Genomic DNA, 26,642 nt, shown 5'->3' with positions numbered 1-26,642 from the left:
GAACTCGAACCCAAGCCTTATAGTCTTCCGTCGAGCCGAGTTCGAATAGGGGTCGGCTCGCTTCAATCCATCCACCCCTAGTCCCCTAGTCGTAAATAATCGACAGCCGCACATACGGGGCATAACGCCGGCAATTAGTTGCTGCGTAAAACACTTATCCGTGGTTCCGAACAAGCGTGTGAGGTGAACGGAGGATTTTCGATGGCTATCTCACTCACACACTCCATTGTCTGCAGACCCTCGTCTTTGTTCCAAAGATACTGCTTCAGAAACTTCACTGTTCCGTTCTCTTCCACTTATGCAACATCTTCAGCTCTGTCTGCAAATAAGGTTCGGAGCCACAAATGGCGACAGCCAGTTGTTTCTGTGCTAGAGATCGGTGGAGTCAAGATTGGAAGAGATGGTAAAATTCCTTCGTTCAATTCCATTTTATGTTTTTGTTCTGTTGAAGTTCTTCAATTCTAGTGATGTATTTCCTTTTTGCTGTCTCTTTCGAGTTCTTTCGACTGGTTTGATGGTTTGTTGTTCCGTAGATAGGCAAAAAATGGTTAAAAATACCCACCTCACTAAATTGCGTTTTATGGTCTGGGCATTTCGGATTTTTTCAATTTGTGTCTTTGTTTTGTTCTGGGTGGGTAGGTTCGCAGAGATGGTACATACCCATCTTGTGAAATTGCGTTTTGTGATTTAAATATTCATATTCTAGTTATTCTGTGTTGTGTGCTGTTCTTTCTTGGTGCTTTTGTTCTCTGAGACTTCGAAGTTCTTTCAACTGTTTTGATGGTTTTGGATGATTGAGCTTGTAGATGTGGTGAGGGACGACCCCACAAACAATGTTCCAGATACAGTATTCTCGAAGCTTGGTATGCAGCTTCATCGGAGGGATCAACACCCTATCGGTATTTTAAAGAATGCAATATACGACTACTTTGACAAAACTTATGCAGAAAAGTTTGATAAGTTTGATGATCTTTGCCCCATTGTTTCTGTAAAAGAGGTACAACTATGGATTTGGAATACTATTATATCTTTAAATAAACTGCAGACTTCTTCGGATGTTGTTTTAATATTGCATTATGTTTCTGAAAATGTGGAGAAGTTGTGGCTTTGCATTTTCTACTGAATGAAATATACAACTATTTTGGCAGTGCTTGTGCTGAAAAATTGTTTCTTTCTTGATCAATAGCAGAAATGATTCATTGATATAGAAGCAGATTAAGCATTAGTACAACAAGGAGAGATAACCTCTCTTATCTCTCCCAAAAAAGAAAGAAAAAAGAAATTACAGAATGTGGGTTTATCTAGGAATGCCATTTTTATGGATGAAATATACACTTCTTTATTAAACATGACTCTTGTAGAATGTGGAATGACTTTGCTTCCTTTTTCTTCTTTTTCATTTTGTTATCTTTCTCTAAGTTGTTCTATCTCATTCTATTGTATCTTTTTGATGGGCAAATGATTTCACTTGGTAGAAAAACCAGCAATAGAAAAATGGAAATAATCAAAGAGAAAGAAGGAAGAAATAAGAAGAAGAAATCGGAATAAGAGAGAGGAGAAGAATGGGAAAAAAGGAGGATGGATATGTGAAGTTCGATCAGCTCTCATTTCCTCTCCTAATTAACTTTTATTAATTCTAATCACAAACTTGAAGTAACTACAAGAATGCCCTTAAGAAGGTGGCTGCTAAAGAAAAGAAATAAAAGTTGTTAACAGGCCCATATGTGTGAGGCCATTAACCTAAAATAAAAAAATAAAACTAATGCTGTCTTCCTATGGCCCATCCGACCCATCATTGCTACACTCCCCCTCAAGTTGAGCTTAGATGTCAATCATGCCCAACTTGCTTACATACTATTGTCATTTTGTTTTTGGAACTCCCATTGTAAGTATATCATCCAACTACTCTTCAGAAGCAATGAAAGTCAGTCACACTTCTCTAGATGCCGCTCTTTCCCTGATGAAGTGTCTATCCACCTCAATATGCTTGGTCCAATCATGTTGTATAAGGTTATATGCTATATCGATGGTAGCTTGATTTTCAGAATACAACATGAGTGGTTTAGCGTAACTAATGTCCATTTCCTTCATTAGAGACCACAATCATAATAGTTTTGACACACCATGGGCCATAGCCATAGACTCTTGAACTCTACTTCAGCTAAAGACCTAGCCACCACTAATTGCTTTCTTGTTTCTCTAAGAAACCAAATTTCTCCCTACCATGGTGCGATATCCAGATGTAGACTGCTTGCCATTAACAAACATGCCCTATCTGCATCTATGTAGGCTTCCTGTTTTGTGTGGGCATGCTTCCTAAACAAAACCCCCTTACCTGGTGTACCCTTCAAGTAGCACAAGATCCTCTTTGCTACAACCATGTGTATATCCCTAGGAGCATGCATGAACTGATTGACAACGCACATTTTAGAGTGCACATAACATAAAGGAAAAGTGGATCTTTTATTAGTCATTGGATAACTATTCTTACAATGCTTTGACAACTCACAAGACTCACAATGTAGACTCGATGGACTTATTTCTTTAAATAATTTTGAAAACAAATGACTCAAATGTAAAAAAAGACAAATGACCCAAAAGAAAATGGCAAAGCATGATACGAGTGGCAAACTTTGAAGAAGTGGAACCAAAGGCAACTTTCAAAGGTGGTTCTTGGCTTTCTCAGGAATATTTGGCAAGTATATACCGTTCGCCTCATGGCCACTCCCAATCACCTTTCAAGACTATAGATCCTAAAAGACACAATGAGAAGGAAAGAAGGTTATACAATAATTTAAAGATTTAACTAAGCTACTAACAAATAAAAGGTTGGTGTTAAGTTTAGGGACATGAAGGACAAAGTTGAGGGTAAAGCCATTTTTGATCTTGATGTCTCCCTTGCCTGAGATAGGGGAAAGAGAGCCATCAACTAGGGTTATTTTATCTTGTCCAAAAAGCAACTTATAAGAACTGGAGAGGGTAGAGACACCAGCCATGTGATCAAAAGCTCTAAAATCAATAATCCAAGGGATCTTATGATTTTTTTTTGATAAATAACAGAAACTTTTATTAATAGATATTAAGAGAAAAAGATACAAGAGGAGGGGTAAAAACTCTTAACCCTCCCAATAAGTACATTTCAGTTTACAATATTGCCCAGAAAAAGTTGACTCTTCCCACCCCTTGTTTGGCCAATGAATCTGCCAAGGAATTGGCACTCCTCTTAGTCCATTGAAACTTGACTTCCATGTTTTGAGTGAATTGTCTAACTTTCTTTTTCTCATTCAGAAATTTCCACAAACTAAAATTGTCCTTCTGCAGCCAATTGATAGCCGGTTTAGAATCACCTTCCATCATCAATTTTCTGATATTCAACTCTCGGGCTCTTTTTACCCCTTCTAGAACAGCCAGTGTTTCAGCTCTAAGGGAATCCCCCATCCAATAAAACCGGAATATATGGCAATAATTCGACCTTCTTCATCCATGAAAACTCCCCCTATACCTGACGGGCCTGGATTTCCCTTGCTGCTACCATCGAAGTTTAGTTTTGTGAACCCCAAAGTTGGAGGAGACCAAATTGGGTTAGATGAAATCTTTATTGGAGCTGACCAAGCCACTTCTTTCCATTTTCTAATGACGTCTCCTTCTGAATAATTTTCGAAGAGCTTCATAGTCTTAGACAATGAGCCACCCTTATAGAAATTAGTTCAATGATGGAACCCTTATTTCTTTCTTTCCCATGAAAGGTCCTTTGATTCCTTTCCTCCCAGACTGTCCAACATATAGCTGTTCTTACACATCTCCATAGAATTTTCCTCTCTTCTTCAACCCCCTAACTGAAGTAGAATGGAACAAGCTTTGTACATTTGAGAGAGGGATCCACCTGCAACCAAAAAGAGAGAAAAACCAACACCATATCTCTAAAATAAATGGGCAAGATATCAGTAAGTGATGACAAGTCTCACCATTCTCCTTACAAAGGATGCACCAGTGCGGGGATAAACACCAATTAGGCCTTTTTCTTTGAAGTAGGTCGCAAGTGTTACACTTTTCTAAGAAGACTTCCCGGCAAAAAGCACTAATTCTGGGAGGGATTGGTCTACCCCAAACATCCAAAACCGGGAAGGGGAGTCCAAAAATAGGTGGGGAATGAGCCAATTCTTTGAAAAAGGAAGAGCATGAGAAGACACCCAAAGGAGAAGGGACCCAAATCTTACTATCCCTCCTAGAGGGGTCAATACCCACCTCATCTAGGATTTTGAGTAGGTCAGAAATAAGGTTCAATTCAGAGTCTTTAAGGGCCCTTCTAAAACCCAAGTTCCAATCAATAGTTGAATTAGAAGTGGTCAGGAAAGTGGAGACTGGCTTATTTTTAAACCGTGAAAGGGAACACAAAGAAGGGAATAACTCTTTCAATGGTGTGTTTCCCACCCAAATATGATCCCGAAATTTCACAAGGTTACCAGAGCAAAGGTCATACCTGATTAGAGGAAGGAAAGAAGGAAGTATGGCGTGAATGGATTTCCAAGGAGAAGCTCTTGTAGCCCTAGATGATACTCCTGTGTCCCAACCATCTGCCGCTTGCCCATGAATACTTAAGACAACTTGAGCCCACAATTTATCCCTCTCCAAAGTCAATCTCCAAAGCCATTTCCCCTATAGAGCTTCATTCTTTTTCTGCAAATTACCTAAAGCAAGCCCACCATCACTTTTGGTTTTGGTAACTATATCCCACCTGACTCTATGATCTCTTTTCTCCTCTCCTGGTTCCCATAAGAAATCTCTCATTAACTTTTCCAAAGTCCCACATGCTCCCTCATGCATTTTAAACACAGACAGAAAGTAAACAGGCAGGTTAGCCAATGTTGACTTAATCAAAGTTATCCTACCTCCCATGGAAAGGTAATTTTTCTTCTAAGAATCTAACCTCTTAGTTAACCTATCAATCACTGGATTCCAAAAGCTCTTTTTACTTGGGTTATTCCCTAGTGGCAGCCCCAAATAGATCAATGGCCATTGGGCAATCTCACAACCCAAAATTTGGGTCCTTTCCTCCACTTCACTATCACTCAAATTAATGCCAATCACACAACTCTTATCTAAATTCACTTTGAGATCAGTCACTTGTTCGAACACATTGATCACTAGCTTTAAATTACTAACCCAACTTACCTCATCCCCACCACAGAAAAGAATTATGTTGTCAGCAAATTGTAGATGGGTTACTAGGACCCTATCCCTCCCTATCTTCCAACCTTTCACCAAGTTTCTAGAATCTGCCCTCTCAATGAGCTTCCCTAAGACTTCAACAATTAGTGTAAAAAGGAAAGGAGAAAGGGGGTCCCCTTGCCTAATATCCCTAGTAGCCGGGAAGTGATCTACCACCTTACCATTCACCAAAATAGAATAGTGCCATGTCCTAATACATCCTTTCACCCAGCTGCACCACTTCTGCCCAAATCCAAAAGACTCTAGGACTTCCAATAAGACCGACCAATCCACCAAATTGTATGCCTTTCCGAGATCCAATTTGCACACTAACCCTTTCTTCCCACTTCTTTTGAAGTCTTCCACACTCTTATTTGCAATTAGGATTTGATCCACAATTTGCCTATTCTTCACAAAGGCACCTTGATTCGGGGAAATTATTAAGGGATCCTATGGTTACTTGAGTTAGATGCATGGTTAGCAATGACACGAGTACCTGAATGTGCAAAGGCAGTGGACAATGAATTGCTTGAAGAATTGGAAGCTGTAATTGTGTTCTCAAGGTGATTTCCCATACTTATCAAATTCAGCCTTCATTGTTGCTAACTGCTATGCTGTCTTCTCATCACTAGAACCCTTTTCACCATTTGGAGCCATGGCTGCATTAGCATTCCCACTCTTCCCATTTCCAACCTTCTTATTATTGTTGGGATTTTTGAATTGGCTGGCAAGAGGTGTGGGTGTAGCTTCTAGCAAGTGTCTTTTGTATGTTTCGGTTTCTTGCAATACTCACAAATGATATCTTTCTTATCTTCACTTGCTATCTTATGTTTCACCCCACATTAGCAAAATGATCAGCTGTAACTGTCCCTTGAATTTGAACCTGCCTTTTGCTTTCCTCACTACTAACCATAGCATAAGCTTGGGACAAGATCACATCATCTTTTGCTAAGATATTTTGCCTATATTCTAGATTCAACCAAGTCAAGGATTCAAATACTAGAAACGATAGGATCAAAAGGTGGTAACACCAAGTATTTTCATGCAATTGCTAATGATAGAAGAAGGAAAAATCTTATCTCTTGTTTAGAAATTAAGGATCACAGATCAAATAGAGATAGCTAAGGCCTTTGTGGTTCACTTTAAATCAATTTATTTAAGGCCTCCGAGAGAAAGATGGACAATTGAAGGGTTGAATTGGGAATTTATTGATGCCTCCCAGAACCAACTTTTAGAAATGAGGTTTAAGGAAGATGAGATCAAGGAAGCAATATTTGCCATGGACAAAGCCAAGGGTCTGGGCCTGGATGGTTTCACAATGGCCTTTTATCAAGATTGTTGGGAGATCATTAATCCAGATATTCTTAGAGTATTTAAAGAGTTCCATAGGAGGGGTATAATTAGTCCAGGAATGAATTCAACCTTTATTACCTTGGTGCCAAAAAACTCCAATGCAAATCATCCGAAGGATTTTAGGTCAATCAGCTTGGTTACTAGCATTTACAAAATAATTGCCAAGGGGCTTTTATTCAGGGTAGACAGATTATGGACCGAATTCTTATTGCTAATGAATGTGTGGAGGCCAATGCCCAAAAAAGAACTAAGAAAAAAGGGGTGGCAATTAAACTGGAGTTGGAGAAAGCTTATGATTTGGTGGATTGGGAATTTCTAATTAGCATTATGAGGACTTATGGTTTTGGAGATTTGTGGTGCAAGTGGGATCAAAGGCTGCTTGCAAACTAGTCATTTTTCAGTGATTGTGAACAGTTCAGTGGAGGAGTTTTTTGAAGCTATTATAGGGCTTAGATAAGGAGTGTTGGATTGAAGTCTTTGTATGTATGAGTATTTGGCTGATAAGAGTTCTTATTAGCCTATACTTAAGTTTAAGTTGTCCTGTACTAGGCCTTTGTTAATGGGCTTAATCCTGTTTAATGTTTTAAGTTGTCTGGGTGTCCCATCACTAATCAGGGGCATTCTAGTAACTTCCTGTATCATTGTACTACATCATAATATAAATAATAGTACTGTCGACTGAGTAGTGCAGTTCGACATTCCAGCATCTCTTCTTCTTCTTCTCTTTTCTGCTACTTCGGCTATAGTAATTTAGCTTTCATGGTATCAAAGCATTAGCTTCTTCCTGGTTTCAGCCGGCACAGACTCTCTTCTCTTGCTGTCTTTTCATCTTCTCTCTTCCTTTTCTGGGTTGCTGCGGTGAAGACCTAGGGGTGTAAGAGAGTAAAGCAAGTTCGAACCTAGGGTTTCTCTTGGTTGTAGGACTCAAGGGAAGTAAGACCCAGAAGTAGATGTCCTACTAGGTTATTTCTAGCAAATAGTAGCTATTTGGCTACTAAGAGAGGTCTGTGTAGGACAAACCTAGTTGAGGACTGATTTCAGCAGTCCTAGCACTAGCCGAAAGGGGCTTAGCTACTTCTACAGTTGCAGCTTCAGTGCTCCAGCAAGACTCGCACAGACTTAGCTTCTTTCCTGAACTGTTGCAGTCTCGAACTGTTCACTCGCTACTGTACCCAAACTGTTGCAGTTTTTGGTTCAGCCCAAGTGAAGTCTATCTAGTGTTCTACCAGCACTGTGAACACTTCTACCAGCATAGCAATGTGGCAAACAGCTCCAGATTGTTCAGCACTGTGAACCCTAGTTGAGGACTGATGTCAGCAGTCCTAGTATTGGCCGCAAGGAAGGGCACTCTCTTTACAGTTGCAGTACTCGAAGTTCAAGTGGAGTCTGCATAGCACAATAGTTGAGAACCCTTAGCTTCAGGTTGGTTACCAGCCTAGAACTCCTTGCTTGCTATTGTAACAGAATTGTGACAGTCTTGGCAAGTCTGAAACTGTGTCGAGTGCTGTCAGAACCTGCTGTGATCATTTCAGCTAATCAGATCTGCTCCAGAACTGGTTCAGAACCTTCAGAACTGCATCGACTAGTCTTAATCAGTGTCACCTACACAGTGGCTGCAGTCAAGATGTCTTCAATACCCAGAGATGTTTCTTCTAGAGATAACAGGCTTGCGGCAAGTGGGAATTTTGTCACCAGCAACAATGATGACAACTCACAAAATACACCAACAGTGTCTTCTTCTCCTATGGGACAGGTTGCTGATTCCTTTGGAACTGGTACTTTGGGCTTCACTGCTAGTGAGGTTGAGGTCCTTAGCAGGGCATTAGCCCGTCTAAGAAATAATTCTTTTGCTTCTACATCTCTTGCTAGATCAGGTACAGCCTTTGCCTTCAGTGCCACTGGCTCTATTGACTCTACTTCTTGGGTTATTGATTCCGGTGCTACTGACCATATGACACATATGTCTTCCCTATTCTCTTCATATCATTTGTTGTCTGGTCAGGATAGGATGAGAGTTGCTGACGGGTCTTTCTCCACTATCTCTGGAAAGGGAATTGTTGACCTAAGCAAGGACCTCTCTCTTAAATCAGTTTTACATGTTCCCAGTCTTACCTCAAATCTTTTGTCTGTTTCAAAACTTACCAAAAATTTGAACTGTAGTATAACCTTTTTTCCTACTCATTGTGTCTTCCAGGACAGATTGACAAGGAGAATGATTGGGTGCGGTCATGAGTATGGAGGCCTCTACTACCTTGATGCAGACATCGGCTCAGCCTTACAAGCATCTGCTGCTAGTAATCCGGAAAGTGTGGAGTCAATAGCTAAGCTGCATCTTTGGCATGTTAGGCTAGGTCATGTGTCTTTCTCCTCATTAGAAATGTTGTTTCCCGAATTGTTTAAGGGCATTCCAAGTCAGAGTCTAACCTGTGAAGTATGTCAAATGTCAAAACAATGTAGAACTGTGTATCCAATTTCTAGCAATGAAATTTGTGCTCCTTTTGATTTGGTTCATTCTGATGTCTGGGGCCCTTCACCCATTGTTTCCTTTGATGGCTTCCGGTACTTTATCAGTTTTATTGACCACTATTCTCATTGTACATGGATCTACCTGTTAAAAGGACGGGATGAAGTACCACGGATAATCATGGCATTTTGCAAGATGATTGAAACACAGTTTAATAAGAAGATTAAGCAATTCAAGTCAGACATTGCTGCTGAATATTTTGAAAAATCCTTGAACTTATTCATGGAAGATGCTGGCATACTACATCCATCCTGTGCTTATACTCCTCAACAGAATGGGGTTGTTGAGCGCAAGAATAGACATCTATTGGAGACAGCTCAAGCCTTACTATTCCAGCACAAAGTCCCCAAGCAATACTGGTCTCAAGCTGTACTTTCTGCATCATATTTGATAAACCGGATGCCATCTAAGGTGTTGGGTATGAAAACCCCTTTCTCTGTTTTGTGCCCCACTCTTCCAGACTTTCCCCTTCCTCCTCGGGTCTTTGGCTGTATATGTTTCATACATGTGAATGATCCAAAGAAGACCAAGCTGGATCCTAAGGCTACAAAGGGAATATTCTTGGGGTACTCTCCTACACAAAAGGGTTACAAGTGTTATGGCCCTGTCTCCAAGAGAAAGTATGTCACCAGAGATGTGGTCTTCTTTGAGTCTCAACCCTATTTTTAGTCTTCTCAGAATCCTCTTCAGGGGGAGACTAGTGGGATGGAAGAGGATTCTCATTCTCCCTCCTTTTTTGTTCTCCTATCTGCCTCGGGCCTTCCATCCTCTCCTCCTACTCCTTGTTGTGACATTCCGGGTCAACCCAGTGAGGCTCCCACTGTGCCGGTTACCTCTCCTGATGCTGCAGATGTTCCTGAAGGCTTCGGTAGGCAACAAAAAGAGATACTTACATACAACAGAAGAAAAAGGGGTCCTCAACCTCATGACAGCAACCAGTTGGACTCGGATCAATCTGTCTCTACAATCCAAGGTAATTTCAACTCTCATACTTCTGATTTGGATCTTCCTATTGCTCTCCGTAAGCCTATATCCGCTCTTGCACCACCCGGCACCCCATTGCTGATTTTGTTTCTTACTCACATTTATCTCCTGCCTATCACTCCTTTGTGTCTGCTCTTTCCTCTGTGCGTGTTCCTTCTAGGTACTCAGAGGCTGTGTCTGATCCAAGGTGGAAAGAAGCTATGAATGAAGAGATGAAAGCCCTAATGAAAGCAAGAACTTGGGAATTAGTGGATCTGCCAGAGGGGAAGACCACTGTTGGGTGCAAGTGGGTGTTTACTGTAAAGCACAGGTACAAAGCCAGACTTGTGGTAAAGGGGTTTACTCAGAAAGAAGGGATTGACTACAAAGAAACCTTTGCCCCAGTAGCAAAGCTCAACACAATTCAGGTTCTATTGTCACTAGCAGCAAATTTTTCATGGGAACTTCATCAGCTGGATGTGAAGAATGCCTTCTTAAATGGTGACCTTCATGAAGAGGTATTTATGGAACCTCCACCAGGCTATGACTTTAGTAGAAAGGTGTGCAAACTGAGGAAAGCATTATATGGGTTGAAGCAATCTCCCTGTGCATGGTTTGAGAGGCTCTGTGGGGCCATGAAGAAAGTGGGGTACACTCAGAGTGGTGCAGACCATACCTTGTTCATAAGGAGACAGGATAGCAAACTTACTGCACTCATTGTTTATGTGGATGATATGGTAATTACCGGGAATGACTTGGAAGAGATAAAAAGACTGAAGGAGTTTCTAGCTTCTGAATTTGAGATCAAAGACTTGGGTCATTTGAGATATTTTCTTGGAATTGAAGTTGCTAGGTCAAGAGAGGGAATCTACATATGTCAGCGGAAGTATGTTCTTGACCTCCTAGAGGAAACAGGCATGATGGGGTGCAGGCCAGCAGATACTCCAATGGAACAGAATCATGGCCTACAGGAAGCAGTAGGGGAGGACTACTGTGATAAAGAAAGATACCAAAAATTGGTAGGGAAGCCGATATACTTATCCCTCACTCGGCTAGATATTGCTTATGCTGTGCATGTTGTCAGTCAATTTATGCACTCTCCAAAGATCCCTCATATGAAAGCAGTTGAAAGGATTCTCAGGTACTTGAAGACTTGCCCAGGGAAGGGAATTCTCTTCAGGAAAAACAATAGAATTGAAATTGAAGCCTACACTGATGCAGATTGGGCTGGGTCTGTTGGAGACAAGAAGTCAACATCGGGTTACTGTACATTTGTGGGAGGAAACCTGGTCACATGGCGCAGTAAGAAGCAAAATGTAGTGGCTAGATCAAGTGCAGAAGCAGAGTATCGAGCTATGGCCCATGGGGTTACTGAACTCTTATGGCTCAGAACTCTTCTTAATGAACTTGGCATTAAGGCTGAAGGTCCTCTCAGGCTGTATTGTGACAATAAAGCTGCCATCAACATTGCCAACAATCCCGTGCAGCATGACAGGACAAAACATATTGAGATTGATCGGCACTTTGTTAGAGAAAGAATTGTCTCGGGTGAACTCTGTGTGCCTTATACTCCATCTGAGATTCAAATTGCAGATGTAAAGGGCTGGCAACAGCAAAGTTTAGGGACATGCTTGGCAAGCTAAACATGATTGATACCCATGCTTAGCTTGAGGGGGAGTGTTGGATTGAAGTCTTTGTATGTATGAGTATTCGGCTGATAAGAGTTCTTATTAGCCTATACTTAAGTTTAAGTTGTCCTGTACTGGGCCTTTGTTAATGGGCCTAATCCTGTTTATTGTTTTAAGTTGTCTGGGTATCCCATCACTAATCAGGAGCATTCTAGTAACTTCCTGTATCATTGTACTACATCATAATATAAATAATAGTATTGTCGACTGAGTAGTGCAGTTCGACATTCCAGCATCTCTTCTTCTTCTTCTTCTCTTTTCTGCTACTTCGGCTACAATAATTTAGCTTTCAAGGAGACCCCCTCTCCCCTTTCCTTTTCATTTTGGTGGCAGAGGTTCTAAGCAATGCTTTAAAACGCGGAGGCATGATGCAAGGTGTTCTACTACCTAGAGGCGTGAGGCGTAAGCCTCCCAAACACAAGGAGGCTAGGGACGGCTCCTTAAGAGGTGGGGGGTCAGGAGAAAGAAGGAGGAGGAAGAAGAGGAAGGGGGGATCTCATTTTTTCTTTATTTTTAATAAAAATCTTTTATTTTAAGAAGAATAAAGATGCATAGCACTAGTTGATAAGGGGGGGGGGGGGGTCCAAAAATCTTTTGGAGCCAATGATGCCTACTAATATTTACTAGTCTGTACCACCTTGTGTTCTACAGCTTTTGATTACTGGTATGTACCAGCTTTGATTAGTGTGGCTTTTATTACCACAAAAAAAAGGTTAGTATGACTTCAAAAGTGGAGTCCTAGGGAAAAGTGCTTTTTGTTTCTTTGCATAATAGAATTTGTACCACTACCATGACCTAATCAAATCCTATTGAATCCTTGAATGCATTTCTGATAATTGCCCCTCTATTTTATTTTTTTTCTTTGGTTCAATACAAGTTTCCTATTCATTCTTTTTTGGTATTAGAACAATTGAGATTTGTTTGACTACAAACTCTGAATCTGGTTTTACTGCATAGAAAATTCCTGAACTATTTGTACAGAAAGGATCAAACTTTGTTAGATTTACAAGGCATATTATGAGGTGCAGTGACTAAGAGGGCTCATCATGTTGATCTTCCATCATTTATGATTTTTTTTTTTTTGTATTCATTTAGTTTTAATTGCATTTTGTTTCCAAGATATCACGTGCATAAGCATGTGTCTTGTGTCTTTCTGAGTTTGGTCTCAGCATGATATTAAAAATTGTTTTTTTCTTGTTACTGTGTCATACCATTTATCCTCCTTTGTTGCTGTTGATCCTTTATAATTCTGTTTGAATTCCTAAATTGTTGCCCTTAATGGCTGACATGATCTGGAGGTCATATTTCTTCTTGTGATGAGAGGTTTACTTCTTGCAGAACTTTGATGATGTTTTGGTTCCTGCTGACCATGTAAGCAGGAGCTACAACGATACATACTATGTTGATGCACAAACTGTCTTGAGGTGCCATACAAGTGCTCATCAAGCAGAACTATTGAGGAGGGGACACACTCAATTCCTTGTAACTGGAGATGTTTATCGTAGGGATTCTATTGATTCAACTCATTACCCAGTGTTCCATCAGGTGTTACTTCCATTTGATTACAATAATTTTGTTATCAGAAACGGTAACTTTCATTAGAGATAAATTAAAACTGAAATGCAGAAGTCAACCCTTATTAGAAAAGGTTGATCCAATAAACATCAAACATTACAGCACTGCCCAGTAAAGTCTCTCCCTTACAGTCCCTTGTTTTGCTAGGGCGTCAGCAAAACCATTTGCTGATCTCCTTACCCACTTGAAACAAACACCCGCACCTCCCTTGTTATGCTAAGTATTTCCCTTATCAGTTGTCTATACTGCCAAATTCCGAGCTGCCCTGATTGCATCCACCCAATTACCAATTGATTATAATAATCATAAATTTTTATTGGTTTGCTTCTCCAAATTTCCTCTTTGTTACCTTGATGTGTTTGTGTTATAACTATGCAGATGGAAGGAGTGCGAGTTTTTAATCCAAATGAATGGGAGGAATCTGGTGTGGATGCCACATCATATGCTGCTGGAGATCTAAAGAAATGTCTTGAGGGTTTAGCGAGACACTTATTTGGTAAACCTGAAACCTTGTCTTGTCTATAAACTTGATATCAATTGGTATTTTCTTGGTCTTTAAAGTAGTATTTTTAAGATATATTTATTTGCCTCTTGAAGTATCTTAAACCAAGTCTTTTGAAATTTACAGGTGCTGTGGAAATGCGCTGGGTTGATACTTATTTTCCCTTTACCAATCCATCTTTTGAACTTGAGATATATTTTCAGGTTAGTTGTTGAACCTGAAAGCATGTGAAGTAGTGTTGCATTGTCAGTTTGAACTTCTATTAACCTTTCTTCTTCCTTGATTTGGGGGGAGGGGGGAGGAGTATTGGTACATCTCCTATCTCCTGTGCTGAAGAACTGGGTTTGTCCTAGTCAGGGAGAACAGGGTTTTCCTTATGCCCTTTCTTCCAGTCAGGGAGGACAGGGGTTTCCATTCATGTGCTGCATACGACTCATTTGTTGTATATTTTTGGTAATGTAGCTTTGACCTTTCTTTTATTTATGTACTTTTTGGGTTTGTGCAGTTGCCCTGTTTGTGGATTTTTTTCTTTTTTTGGAAAAGGTAAAGTAAATTTATTCAACACAAACAAACTGCAATTCAGACCCAAAAAGGCAGTCTAAAAAGCAGCCGAGATTACAATTATCAAAAAAAAAAAAGCAGCCGAGATTACAACTTCCACCAGGAACAAGATTGAAATAATACAGGCAAGATAATATTCCTGAACTCCCCAGAAATGGAAATCCAAGAAATCAGCTTACCCACAGCTTTCTGAATTACATCATCCAAATCCTTTGACCTATTACAGAAAATTCTACCATTTCTTTCAGTCCAAATGGACCACAACACAGAAGCTGGGATTGTATTCCACATAAAGCTGCTTTTATCAAACAGATTTGAATGTAATCTTTTTGGGATAATAAGGAATATCTAATATGCTGCTTGTATGGAGGATTGTGTTTTGTCATTTATAGATGCTTACACATGCTTCATATTCTAAAATATGGTTTCTAATATGTGACTCGATGTATGTAAAAGAAAGGTGCCAGCTGGCTCAGCTGGTAAATTAAATGGATGTAGTTCACACTGCCTGATATTAATCCTGTTGTTAACACCCCCCCGGGCCAAAAAAACAAAAAAAAATAGGAAGGTTTGCCTGAGAAAATGATAGTAGATGCAGAAAAAGCAGGGGTAGGAAGGCTCTGTCCAGGGAAAAAAAGTGCAAGAAATCATCATCGTTATCATTGTCCAAGCCTTATCCCAACTATAAGGGTCGGCTACATGAATCCTGTTTTTCCAATCCATTCCATTGTTAAATTAGTGGTGCTTAAATCATTTCTTTCTACTTCTACCCATGTCCTTTTTAGGTTACCCCTTTACCTTCTAGTTGACTGCCCAACTCTGCTCCATACAACATAGCTGGCCTTATAACTGTTCTATAGAATTTTCCTTTTAGTCTAAGTGGTATTCACCTATCACATAAAAGTCCAGATGCAGCCCTTCATTTTTGCCCATCCTTCTATAATTCTTTTGAAAAATTTAAAAAATCCATAAAAGTTCAGATGCAAGAACTATGAAGAACCAAATCTGCACCTGACAGAACATGACAATCTAGGTTAGTAGAATCACTAAGATGCCATCTAGCAGAAAGCTTAAGAATTCCAAACTAGCTTAGAGAAGCTACTTAAGTTGGCAAGGCCAAACTCCATGCTACATTACAACAAGAATCTCTACAGCTACAAACACACACGTGAAAATAAAAATGGCCACAAGGAAAAGCCAAGAGGAAGACTGATGAAGAGGATTAAGTTTTCTGTAAAAGAAGAATAACAGGGCCAATCCCCTATTCTATTGATTACTATTTTTTGGGTGATTTGATCTCAACTTGGATACTTACACAGGTGAGAATGAGAAAAGTCCTTCATATTGTCAGAGTGGCATACTTTTTTTTGATGAATATCTCAGAGTGGAATATTGGGCAAAAAGTCTGAAATTTATTTTCAGATTTTAAGGTTGGAGACATTTTTTAGATTAGGGCCTGGGGTGTTATTGCTGCCTCGTCATCTAGAAGACAGAAATCTGTTGAGAAGTGGTCACCCCCAATATGCAGCTGGAAGAAAATTGAGTTTTGATGGAGTTGTGTAGGTAATCCGGGCCCCTCAGGCATGGGGGGCCATTAGGGCTGAGGAAGGAAACATCTTAGCTTTATACTCAGACCTGCTGAGCAAGGTGATGTGGCAAGATCAGAACTATTGGCTGCAGTATATGGGGTTGAGAAGGCTAAAGATTTGAGTATTGATAGATTGATCATTGAGGGTGACTTGAGAACTGTAGTGAACTGGCTGAAGAAGGGGGAGGAGTCATAGCATCTTAGAAATGAATTCAGGCAATTTAAATGGCTCTCAGAGGGCATGGCAATCCAAGTTAAATGGGTGAGGACTGAGGAGAACTGCCAACAGCTTGGCAGGTGGTCTAGCTAAGCAAAGGGTACAAAGAAGTCATCTGTATTGGGCTCAATTGTAATCTTGGGTTGGGTCAGCTTTTCTAAAGCTGTGTTTTTTCTTTTTTCATGACCTCTTGTTGTAACTATGCTCTCTTTTTATTAATGAAATCATTTCTGTGTTGCTGATAAAAAAAGTCCTTTATTTATTTGTTTTTAATCAGGATGATTCTTTTATTTAAGAAGTATTCTGATATCAGTTTGCTTTATATGTAATTAGAAAGAGAGAGGAGAGAGTGGAGAGTCTGAAAGAAGAAAAAGAGAACGAACAGAATGATTAGAGCTTATGAGACTCTTACTAGATGATTGATATTTATAGGCTTTAACCAAGTACAATGACTGTTTGTCCCTAATAAGTTTTGGGGACAGAACTTAAAACATAACTTAAACAACTTAAGATGAAGCAACATAAATGCCCTTATGGGACATACTTACATACACTCTTAACTAGGGCTGTCAACAGACTTCAAAAATCCAATTGCAAAGACAATCCTGCTTAGTATATATATACCTAGCAGGTGGCTGGGTATATATATTAATCAATAACGATGTCTAATTGCAATGACAATCCTGCTTGGTATAAAATAAAGACAGGAGTGTCCTAAATCAAAGAAGAGAAAAGATTAAGTTACTTTCTGCCCAAATAACACATAAACAGCCTATAAAAGGACATAAAAAGGGAAGAAATAAAACACCGAAATAACTCTCAGCAACATCATTACCGGATAGCATATAAATTGGTCATTACCCAATGTTGGTGAGTTGGTCCTGGCTATGTGGGATCTTTGGGGGTGGAGGGGTGGACTAGATTCAATACTTCGGCATATTTTGCACACAGTGGCTGCTCTCAGACACAAGCCCACATTCTAACACTTGTCAGCCTGAGTTCAACTAGTTGGTTATATATCAAATCAAAGTAGCATATTTACTTTTTGGCCATTCATCCAAAAATATATTTACATGTTGTCACTTTGATATTGTTGCATTGTTTTTGTAGTACTTTATGAGCCTTATTATCAACTATCTGCCAAATCTTATAGGAGAAATGGTTGGAGGTCTTAGGATGTGGAGTGACGGAGCAGGAAATATTAAAGAGAAGTGGTAAAACTAATAATGTTGCTTGGGCTTTTGGACTTGGTTTGGAGCGGCTTGCAATGGTTCTATTTGAGATACCGGATATTAGGCTTTTCTGGTCAACTGATGAGCGGTTTACCTCTCAGGTATTTCCTAATTCATCACATGATCTCTATATAATTTTGCCTTATTCTGTTCTTCTATGCATTTGTTTGCTTTAAACGAATTCAGCAGACAATTAAAATTCTTAAAAGCTTTAGTATCTATTAATATACCTGATATGGAACTTCGTGTATGCAGTTTTCTGAAGGTCAACTCGGGGTCAAGTTCAAGCCATTTTCAAAGGTTAAGCACCTTAGCCCTTGTCTTTGGACAATGCCATAGTTATACTTGTAATACTATATATTTCTGCAGTTCCACTTGCTCATTGCTCTGCCATCACTGGCTTATACTGACAAAGTTGTATAGTTAACTCAACCCTTGTAGTTTATGCAGACAAAATTATAGAAGTATCACTTTTATTCCATCGGGTCAGTTATTCTAATTCTGATCAGAGTTCAACTCAATCTTAACCCTAACTATTTGGGTTCCCATATACAAATCCTGTCCCGCTGTTGTGCTCTATCATAATTCCGATCAGAGCTATGTCCTTTACATGACATACAGAAAAGGGTTAAGATGGTTACAGTGCATGGTTAGGCTTGTTTACAGACATTGTGGCATTATACTCGTTATCTGAGCTTCCTAATGCCCTGGTATCTGAGATTACTTTACCTTTATGCTCTAAAAATTGAGAGTACTGTCTTTTACAGTTTCCTCCTTGTTACAAAGACATGAGTTTTTGGATCAGTGACTCATTCACCGAGAACAATTTATGTGAAGTTGTTAGGGGAATTGCTGGGGATCTTGTGGAGGAGGTATGTAAAGATATTTTTTCCATTTATTTTTTCTTCTGGTTTGTAAGTTATTCATTTTTCTGATTGTAGTTGTTTCATTCTTTCTGCTATTCAAATTATGAAATGCTATAAAATTTACTTCATATGAAATATTAGGTTACCAAACTAGAGCTGATGCTTCAACTCTTTACTTTTTCTTTTAAACTTTCTTTTGGTTTTAAAGAGTCAATGCTGAAGGGTTTAAGATTTTTTCCATTTATTTTTTCTTCTGGTTTGTAAGTTATTCATTTTTCTGATTGTAGTTGTTTCATTCTTTCTGCTATTCAAATTATGAAATGCTATAAAATTTACTTCATATGAAATATTAGGTTACCAAACTAGAGCTGATGCTTCAACTCTTTACTTTTTCTTTTAAACTTTCTTTTGGTTTTAAAGAGTCAATGCTGAAGGGTTTAAGATTTTTTTAATCACTAAGTTATTGCAATTTTATTTGTTGTGAAAAAGAATGGGAAAGAGAAACATGTTTAGAGAGTGTTCACTTTTCAAGCACCTCTTTTAAGGTTTAGCCCCTGATACCTAACCCTTGATTTTCCTGATGCTTTTGCTTACATTAAGACATTCATATCCTCCAGGTGGATAATGCTCAATACAATTGATTTCAGTTCATTAGATGCATTGACTGGGCAATATCGATGGGTCCATGTAAAGGATGTTCTCACTTCTTAGATCCCTGGCCAAGCATCTAACTTATCTCAATATATGTTTGTACTACAAAGATCTTCAATCTTTCTTTTTGAGCCCTTCTACCACTACCCAAGATTCCCTTTCTACCACACTATCTCTGTAATCATCTTCTCAATCTCTATCATTAGCACTGCTAAAACTTAAGCTCTAGTTGAATAATCACAGTATCTCTGTAATTATTGCAACTTTGTAATTTGTATATAACCTTTGTTCTTATATAGGGACCATTGCCTTGAAGTTTAAACAAGTGGAGGATGGGTTTGAATGGGTGCTTACCAATGTATATGGTTCAAATGATTACAGAGAGAGAAGGAAGTTGTGGAAAGAACTGACCAATATAAGGGGACTATGGGAAGGGCCTTGGTATCTTGGAGGTGACTTTAATGTTATAAGATTCCTGGAAGAGACAAATAGTCTAAGGCGGAGATCGACCTTGAGTATGAGGAAATTCAATCAATTTGTGGATGTTTACGAGCTTAAAGAGATCCCATTATCACACAACTATTTTACTTGGTCCAATCTCCAAGTGAACCCGATTTGCTTTAAGCTGGATAGATTTCTATTCTCAAATTACTAGGAAGAACATTGGGGGAATCTAAGCTCTAGAGCATATCCAAGGGTGACTTCTGACCATTGGCATATTGTAATCTGTAGGGAGGAAGTGAGAAGTGTTGGTCCTGCTCCCTTTAGGTTTGAAAACATGTGGCTAGGACACCTGGGGTTCATAAAGAAAGTCAAAGAGTGGTGGCTAGAAAGCAATCCAACAGTGAAATGGAGTGGAATGAGGTTTCATAAGAAGCTCCAGTATTTGAAAGGAAAAATCAAGGAGTGGAATCTATTAGAGTTTGGGAGATTAGAGGAAAGAAAGCAAATAGTGACTGCACAAATTGAGGACCTAGATGGCAAGGAAGAAAGGGGTTGTCTTACAGAAGAAGATAAGGAGCTAAGATAGAAATTGCGTAAACAGTTAGAGGATTATCTTCTTCAGGAGGAAATAAGTTGGAGACAAAAATCAAGGTGCAAATGGCTGAAGGAGGGGGATAGGAATACCAAATTTTTTCATGTGGTGGCAAGTGGAAGAAGAAGGAATTTTATATCAAGTCTGGAGATTGAAGGGGTTACAATATCCACCCAAAGAGAAATAGCAGGGGCTTTTGCAAATCACTTTAGGTCTATCTTTAGAAAACCCCTAAATAGTAGGGTGTGGATTGAGGGTATGGAGTGGCCAACTTTGCAGATAGAGGATAGGGATTGGTTGGAAAGGAAATTTGAAGTGGAAGAGATAAGGGAGGCAGTGTTCTCTATGGATAAATCAAAGGCACTGGGCCTAAATGGTTTTACAATGGCCTTTTATCAAGATTGTTGGGAGATATTAAAGGAAGATCTATGGACTGTGTTTGATGAATTCCACTCTAGAGGGGTGATCAACTCAGGGCTGAACTCCAATTTTATTGCATTGGTTCCTAACAAGAGGAATGCATGTCACCCAAAGGATTTCAGGCTGATCAGCCTAGTCAACAACCTTTATAAGGTTATCGCCAAGGTGCTGTCCATCAGAATAAGGAAAGTGCTCCCAACAATTATAGCAGATAATCAAGGAGCTTTTGTGAAGGGGAGACAAATAACATATTAGATTCTGATAGCAAATGAGAGCTTGGAGGAGTTTAAGAGATCCAAGAAAAAATGGGTGATTTGTAAACTGGATTTGGAAAAGGCTTATGATTTGGTGGATTGGTCTTTCTTGATGGAGGTGATGACCAATTTTGGTTTTGGGGATAATTGATGCAAATGGGTCTTAGGTTGTATCAGGAACTACCATTACTCCATATTGGTAAATGGGACAGTGGTCGATTTCTTCCCAGCCTTGAGAGGGATTAGGTAAGGAGACCCCCTCTCCCCCTTTTTATTTACTTTGGTAGCTGAAGTTCTGGGGAGACTAATTTATAGAGCAGATTCCAGGGGCTTAATCAGAGGTTGGAGAGTTGGGAGGGAGCTTGTGCCACTAACACATTTGCAATTTGCAGATGACACCATACTCTTTTGTGAAACAGGGGACCCTAACAGGATTAGAAATTTGAAGCTCACTATACGACTTTTTGAGCAAATGTCAAACCTTAAGGTGAATTTTGAGAAGAGTTGTATAGTTGGGGTAAATATGGGCGAAGGGGGAGATCTCTGAGGTTGCAGATATCTTAGAATGTGCAATAGCAAATTGCCCCCTTAATTACCTCGGTTTGCCATTGGGTGATAACCCTCAGAAAGGTGAGTTTTGGGTTCCGGTTATGGAGAGGTTTGAAAGGAAATTAGCAAATTGGAAGAAAGATTATTTGTCTCTTGGAGGGAGAACCACTCTAATCAGGTCTACTTTAGCTAATCTTCTTGTTTACTTTTTGTCAATCTTCAAGATTCCAACAAAGGTGGCTAGTAGATTAGAAAAACTAATGAGAGACTTTCTCTAGGAGCCGAGGGAGGAGAAGAAGGACCATAGGGTGGGGTGGGAGATGGTTTGTAGGAGTAAGAGGGAGGGAGGTTTGGGTATCGGGAACATAAGGAATAGGAACTTGGCTCTTCTGGGGAAATGGCTTTGGAGGTTCTCATTGGAGAAGGACAAACTTTGGGTGAAGATAGTGGGAAGTATTCATGGGTTTGCAGCAAATTGATGGGACTCTGGGATTCTGGCAAGGAGTACAAGAGCATCTCCTTGGAAAGCTATTCAAGCTATTCTACCCTTGTTTTCTCCATGGATCAGGTATGACTTGCACTCAAGCAATCTCATTAATTTTTGGGAACATGTTTGGATTGGGGACTCCACCCTAAAAGACCAATTCCCAAGCCTTTTTGCCCTTTCCACTTTTAAAAATGAACCGGTGTCTTCATTCATTATTCCTTCTAATTCTATTTCTGGGGTTGGCTGGAACTTGAGCCTGCGAAGAGATATCAGGGACGCAGAGCTTGATGGTATCTCATCACTGTTATCCATTCTTGAAGAGGTGTTCCTAGAGCCAACAAAGGCAGATAGTAGAATTTGGACTCTCACCCCCTCTGGTTCTTTCACTTTTGCCTCTTTCTTTAATGCTCTCACACATTTTTCTTCTTCTAGCTTGTCTTTCCCTGTTAAAGAGGTGTGGTGTCATCCTATACCTCCTAAGGTTGGGAGTTTCTGTTGGGAAGCCTTTCTGGAAAGAGTTAACACAGCAGATTTACTTCAAACATAAAGACCCAATAGTTGTTTTTGTCCTCACTGGTGTGTCCTCTATAAAGCTGATGGTGAGTCTGGATATCACTTACTAATCTCCTGTCGGTTCACTAACATCATTTGGGAGTGGTGTACTTCTTTGTTTGGGTGCAGGTGGACCCCCCCTTCGAATGTGCAAAGCCTATTCACATTTCTGCCGTTTCGGCCAACAAAAAGGGCCAAGTTTATGTGGAGGTGTATGAGAGCTGCAGTCTGTTGGACTATTTGGGAGGAGAGAAATTCACGAATATTTACTGATAAGGAGAGAAGTTTGGATTTGGAAGCAATGCTGGAGGTCATCTACATTAGGGTTATACACTGGCTGAAAACCTTGGCTCTGTTCGCAGAATTCTCAGTTGATGAGTTGCAAAGAAAGTGGAAGGAGATAGCAGAATTTGTTCCAATGAGGAAGGCCTCAAATGTTTGTTGGATCCTCCCACCCCATGACTTTGTTAAACTGAACTTTGATGGCAGCAGCTTGGGCAATCCAGGGCCATCCGGAATAGGAGTAATAAGAGATGAACAAGGGAATCTGTTAGCTATTTATTCTGGACCAATTGGGGTGGTAGATTCTTTGAGAGCTGAGATTCTTGCAGCTCTTGAAGGGGTACAAAGAATCAATGATATGCATATTAACAAGCTGATCATGGAAGGAGATTCTGAAGTGGTGGTAAACTGGCTGAAAGAGGATAGTCTTAGACTTTGGAATTACAGTAATGAAAAGAGGAAATTCAAGTGGCTGACTAAGGACATGGAAATCCAATACAAATGGGTAAAAAGAAGTGTGAACTCTTTGGCAGATGGTCTAGCTAGACAAGGGGTGAACAGACATTCTATTTTTTGGGCTGTCTTGTAATTTTTGTTCTTTTGATGTGTAATGGTTGTTCTTGGGAGCTAAGATTGTTTAGCCCCCTTGCCCTGTAATTTTCTCATTTTTTTAATATTAATTCAATCCACAGTTATTGATATATATATATACCCCTCTACTCCAATCTTTTGGCTTTTTTTTTTTTTTCTTTTTTGTTTTGATAATCATATTGAGGCCAATCTCACCCTTGCACTTTCAAACTTGTCAAGGGCAGCAGTAGCAGGAATCCAATAAGAACAGCAGTCCAATCATTTACAAACTTCGATTATTCTGTGATACTCGAGCCCAATCATTTATATAGACAACCTTATAACGATGCTTTTGCACATTCCAAAGTTCACTGTCCATCATTTACATGTCTGTGTTGGCAGCCAATAAACCCCTTCAAACTCTCATCTTTGACTATTGCATGATATGAGTCAATCATATACATAGACAACCTTATAACGATGCTTTTGCCCATTTCAAAGTTCACTGTCCATCATTTACACGTCTGTGCTTGCAGCCAATAAACCCCTTCAAATTCTAATCTTTGACTATTCACTATTGCATGATACAAGTCAATCATATACATAGACAACCTTATAACGATGCTTTTGCACATTTCAAAGTTCACTGTCCATCATTTACATGTCTGTGCTTGCAGCCAATAAACCCCTTCAAACTCTCATCTTTGACTATTGCATGATATGAGTCAACCATTTACATAGACAACCTTATAACGATGCTTTTGCACATTTCAAAGTTCACTGTCTATCTTCATCTCCAAAGTCTCTTTACTAGAACTCTGCATTTTACCATAAACTCCAGAATTGGATTGGTGGAGGAAAAACAAAGATAATTGTAATTGATAAAAAAAACAAAGATAATTGTAATCAAGTATAAAAGCTCCTGCAACTCCATTAATGGCTTCTTCAAAGATACTCTGTTGTGACTCATAGCAGAGGGAATCCTACAAGAAAGCAAGATAGAACTGAGGGATATTAGGATTGAGGTAGAGGTTGAACTGTGGAAGAAGTGAAAGCACTTGAGGTCAACACCGTGGTCCCACAAGACCCCTCTTCCTCATCACGGGCTTGCTGCCAGTCCTGTTCCCAAGTCTTCTTGTTGTCCCTGTCCAATTTGGATATGCACAACAAACAAACAAAGCCAACATTGGTTTTCCAGTTTTCCCTGTGAGAAACGATCGGAACTGATATTTTCCATCTGGGTTTTCTGAAGGTTTATTTATTTGGATGTTCATTTTCCAAGTCACTCCACTGTTCCAATAGGTTCTAGCTTCAGAATTGCTGGTTTCCAGGTTGAACATGGTGACATTGAGTGAAAAAAAATATTTCTTACTTTGATGTGAAACCAGTGATGAAGGGTATTTTCTACTTTCAATGATTGAAGGGTACAGTTGGAATTATGATAAAATATAATAGGCATGTGATTTCACATGCAAACAGCCCTGAACGTTTTCTAACGGATGGCTTATTTGCGTTATGTTGGGCCATCTTTTTTTGAGAAAAGTAAAGTATAATTTATATTAACTGAGAAAAATGTACAAGTATGGTCCTCTGTACAAGAGTATTTTGTACAAAAACACCTTTAAGGACCTCCAAAAAAATTTGCACTCAAGAAAATTTAAGGCCCAATAGGTGTGGGGGACTCGCTTAGAGCTGAAGTTTTGGCGCTCCTCCAGGGGCTCAGATGGGCCAAGCAATTGGGTTTCCAACAATTGGAAGTGGAGGGGGATTCAAAATTAGTAGTAGGATGGCTGCAATCAAACAGTTTGGGAACGTGGTCCCTTAGACAACAGGTAAGGGAATTATTGAGCCTCACAAGGGAGCTGGATGCAAAAGTGTATTGGTCTAGGAGGTCAGCAAATGCTTTAGCTGACTACCTAGCAAAACAGGGGGTGAATCGGGAGTTTTTGTTTTGTGCAGTGCTGTAAGATTTTTGTTATTCAGGGGTCACCTTTTACTTTGGAAGGTGACAGTTGTTTCTTATGGTTTTATCTGATGAAAGTTACCGTTTCCTATCAAAAAAAAAAAGGATGAGAGATCATCGGGACTGAAACATGTAAGAGTAGACAGCCATGCTCTCAACATGCCAACTGCAGAATTGATAACCACCTCCTCTGGATTCGACTTCTGCTAAAAAATTCTACTATTCCTTTCAGACCAAATTGCCCACAACACTGCTAAGGGAACCACACCCCAACAAGCTTTCCCATTAAGTAGTTTCTAAAACTACATATAAGTAGTTTTTAAAACTACAGGGTACATATAAGTAGTTTTTTCAAATTTCAGGGCATATATAAGTAATTATAATTTATCCCATTAAAAAATTAGCAAGAAAAGCAAGACCTTATGGATTGTCATCCAATTAGTCATTATGGGGTAATTTAGGGGGAAAGAAATGCTAGAATTTTTTACATCAGGGCATTTCCCATTGAAGCTGTTTGCATAAGTTTGTGGATATGGTATCCTCTTGGCTCATAATGAGTTCAGGGAAGTCCTTCCCATATTTTTCTTTTGAACCCTTGAATATAGATCTTAGTTTTTAGCCTTGTTTCTTGGCGGCCTACTGCTAGGTTTCACAAACTGTATGAGACTTTGTTGTACAGGGGCTTGTTGTTTACACTCACACTCTTTCATAATCTCAATATAATGTGTTTCTGTCCAAGCAAATGGTCCAATAGACAATTTGATCTCTCAGGTACGACTGATTGACAATTTCACAAACAAGAAAGGAATGACCAGCCATTGTTATAGAATTGCATATCGATCAATGGAACGCTCACTTACTGATGAGGAGATAAATCAGTTCCAGGTGAAAGTAAATGAATAAAGGGTTTAGCCTGCATAAATGTTTTACAAATGGAATGACCAATAACCCTGATACTTTTATTGCTTTTGATGCAGTGGAATGTGAGAGAAGAAGTGCAGAACAAGTTGAATGTTGTTCTGAGATGAGATTTCTGTCCCAAGTCCATGAAGCTGTAGTTTTGTCATGTATATTTTATTCATCTGTGCTTTAATTTGCAGGCCATATTTCCTTGATTAGCCTTTTCCCCAACTTAATTTATCACGACTATTACTTACAAGTCAATAATAAATTGTTGTAGATGGTGCCTTTGAAGAGAATTAATTATTTAAAGGGATTTTAGCCGATAAGGATAATATCTAATTGTTTATTCTTAAATCAAGTCCTGTGCTTTTATGTAGAAATCAACGAGGCCTTGGTCCATCATGGTGAGTAGCTACACAAATCATGTTTCTCCATCGCAGCTGGGCTATATAAATTATTTTAATATTTTCTCCTTTTCTACTTAAGGATGATGCCTTTGGTACCTTGGAAAATGTAGATCTTGAAGAGTTAACCCAAAAAAAAAAAAAATACCCAATCGGACATCCGAGCACAAAATTATGGTTCAAACGGTCTGACTGACCAGTCTGGCCAATTTTTTGAACAGTGGTATTTACTATGTCATGGAGAAGTTGCTCAAACATATTATTCGCGGGATTCAGACCGTTAAAAGCAGGAAA

General features: G+C 39.4%; 1 protein-coding gene across 2 annotated transcripts; it reads left to right on the top strand.

Moving 5' to 3' along the window:
* Positions 1-26,283, top strand: LOC104590565 (phenylalanyl-tRNA synthetase class IIc family protein). 2 transcript variants are annotated; one of them, XM_010249281.3, is made up of 10 exons: positions 1-403; positions 807-997; positions 13,075-13,281; positions 13,690-13,807; positions 13,940-14,016; positions 17,333-17,512; positions 17,667-17,711; positions 18,179-18,283; positions 25,813-25,926; positions 26,019-26,283. In XM_010249281.3, exons 1-10 carry the CDS (start codon positions 202-204, stop codon positions 26,067-26,069), a joined length of 1,290 nt encoding a protein of 429 aa, XP_010247583.1. In that variant the 5' UTR covers positions 1-201; the 3' UTR covers positions 26,070-26,283. The 2 variants fall into 2 exon arrangements, with proteins under 2 accessions (XP_010247583.1, XP_019052056.1); XM_019196511.2 differs by having other exon boundaries at positions 264-403; positions 800-997.
* Positions 26,284-26,642: the final 359 nt, after the last annotated feature.

Source organism: Nelumbo nucifera, chromosome 6, assembly GCF_055504915.1.
Source record: "Nelumbo nucifera cultivar China Antique chromosome 6, China Antique-T2T, whole genome shotgun sequence".
Classification (NCBI taxonomy): domain Eukaryota; kingdom Viridiplantae; phylum Streptophyta; class Magnoliopsida; order Proteales; family Nelumbonaceae; genus Nelumbo; species Nelumbo nucifera.
This window is presented reverse-complemented; position numbering and strand designations above follow the sequence as displayed.

Coding starts and splice junctions, on each gene's coding strand:
- LOC104590565 (XM_010249281.3), top strand. CDS start 202: ATGGCTATCTCACTCACACACTCCATTGTCTGCAGACCCTCGTCTTTG. Junction 14,017..17,332: donor AACTTGAGATATATTTTCAG/GTTAGTTGTTGA, acceptor CAAATCTTATAG/GAGAAATGGTTGGAGGTCTT. Junction 17,712..18,178: donor AGTTCAAGCCATTTTCAAAG/GTTAAGCACCTT, acceptor TGTCTTTTACAG/TTTCCTCCTTGTTACAAAGA.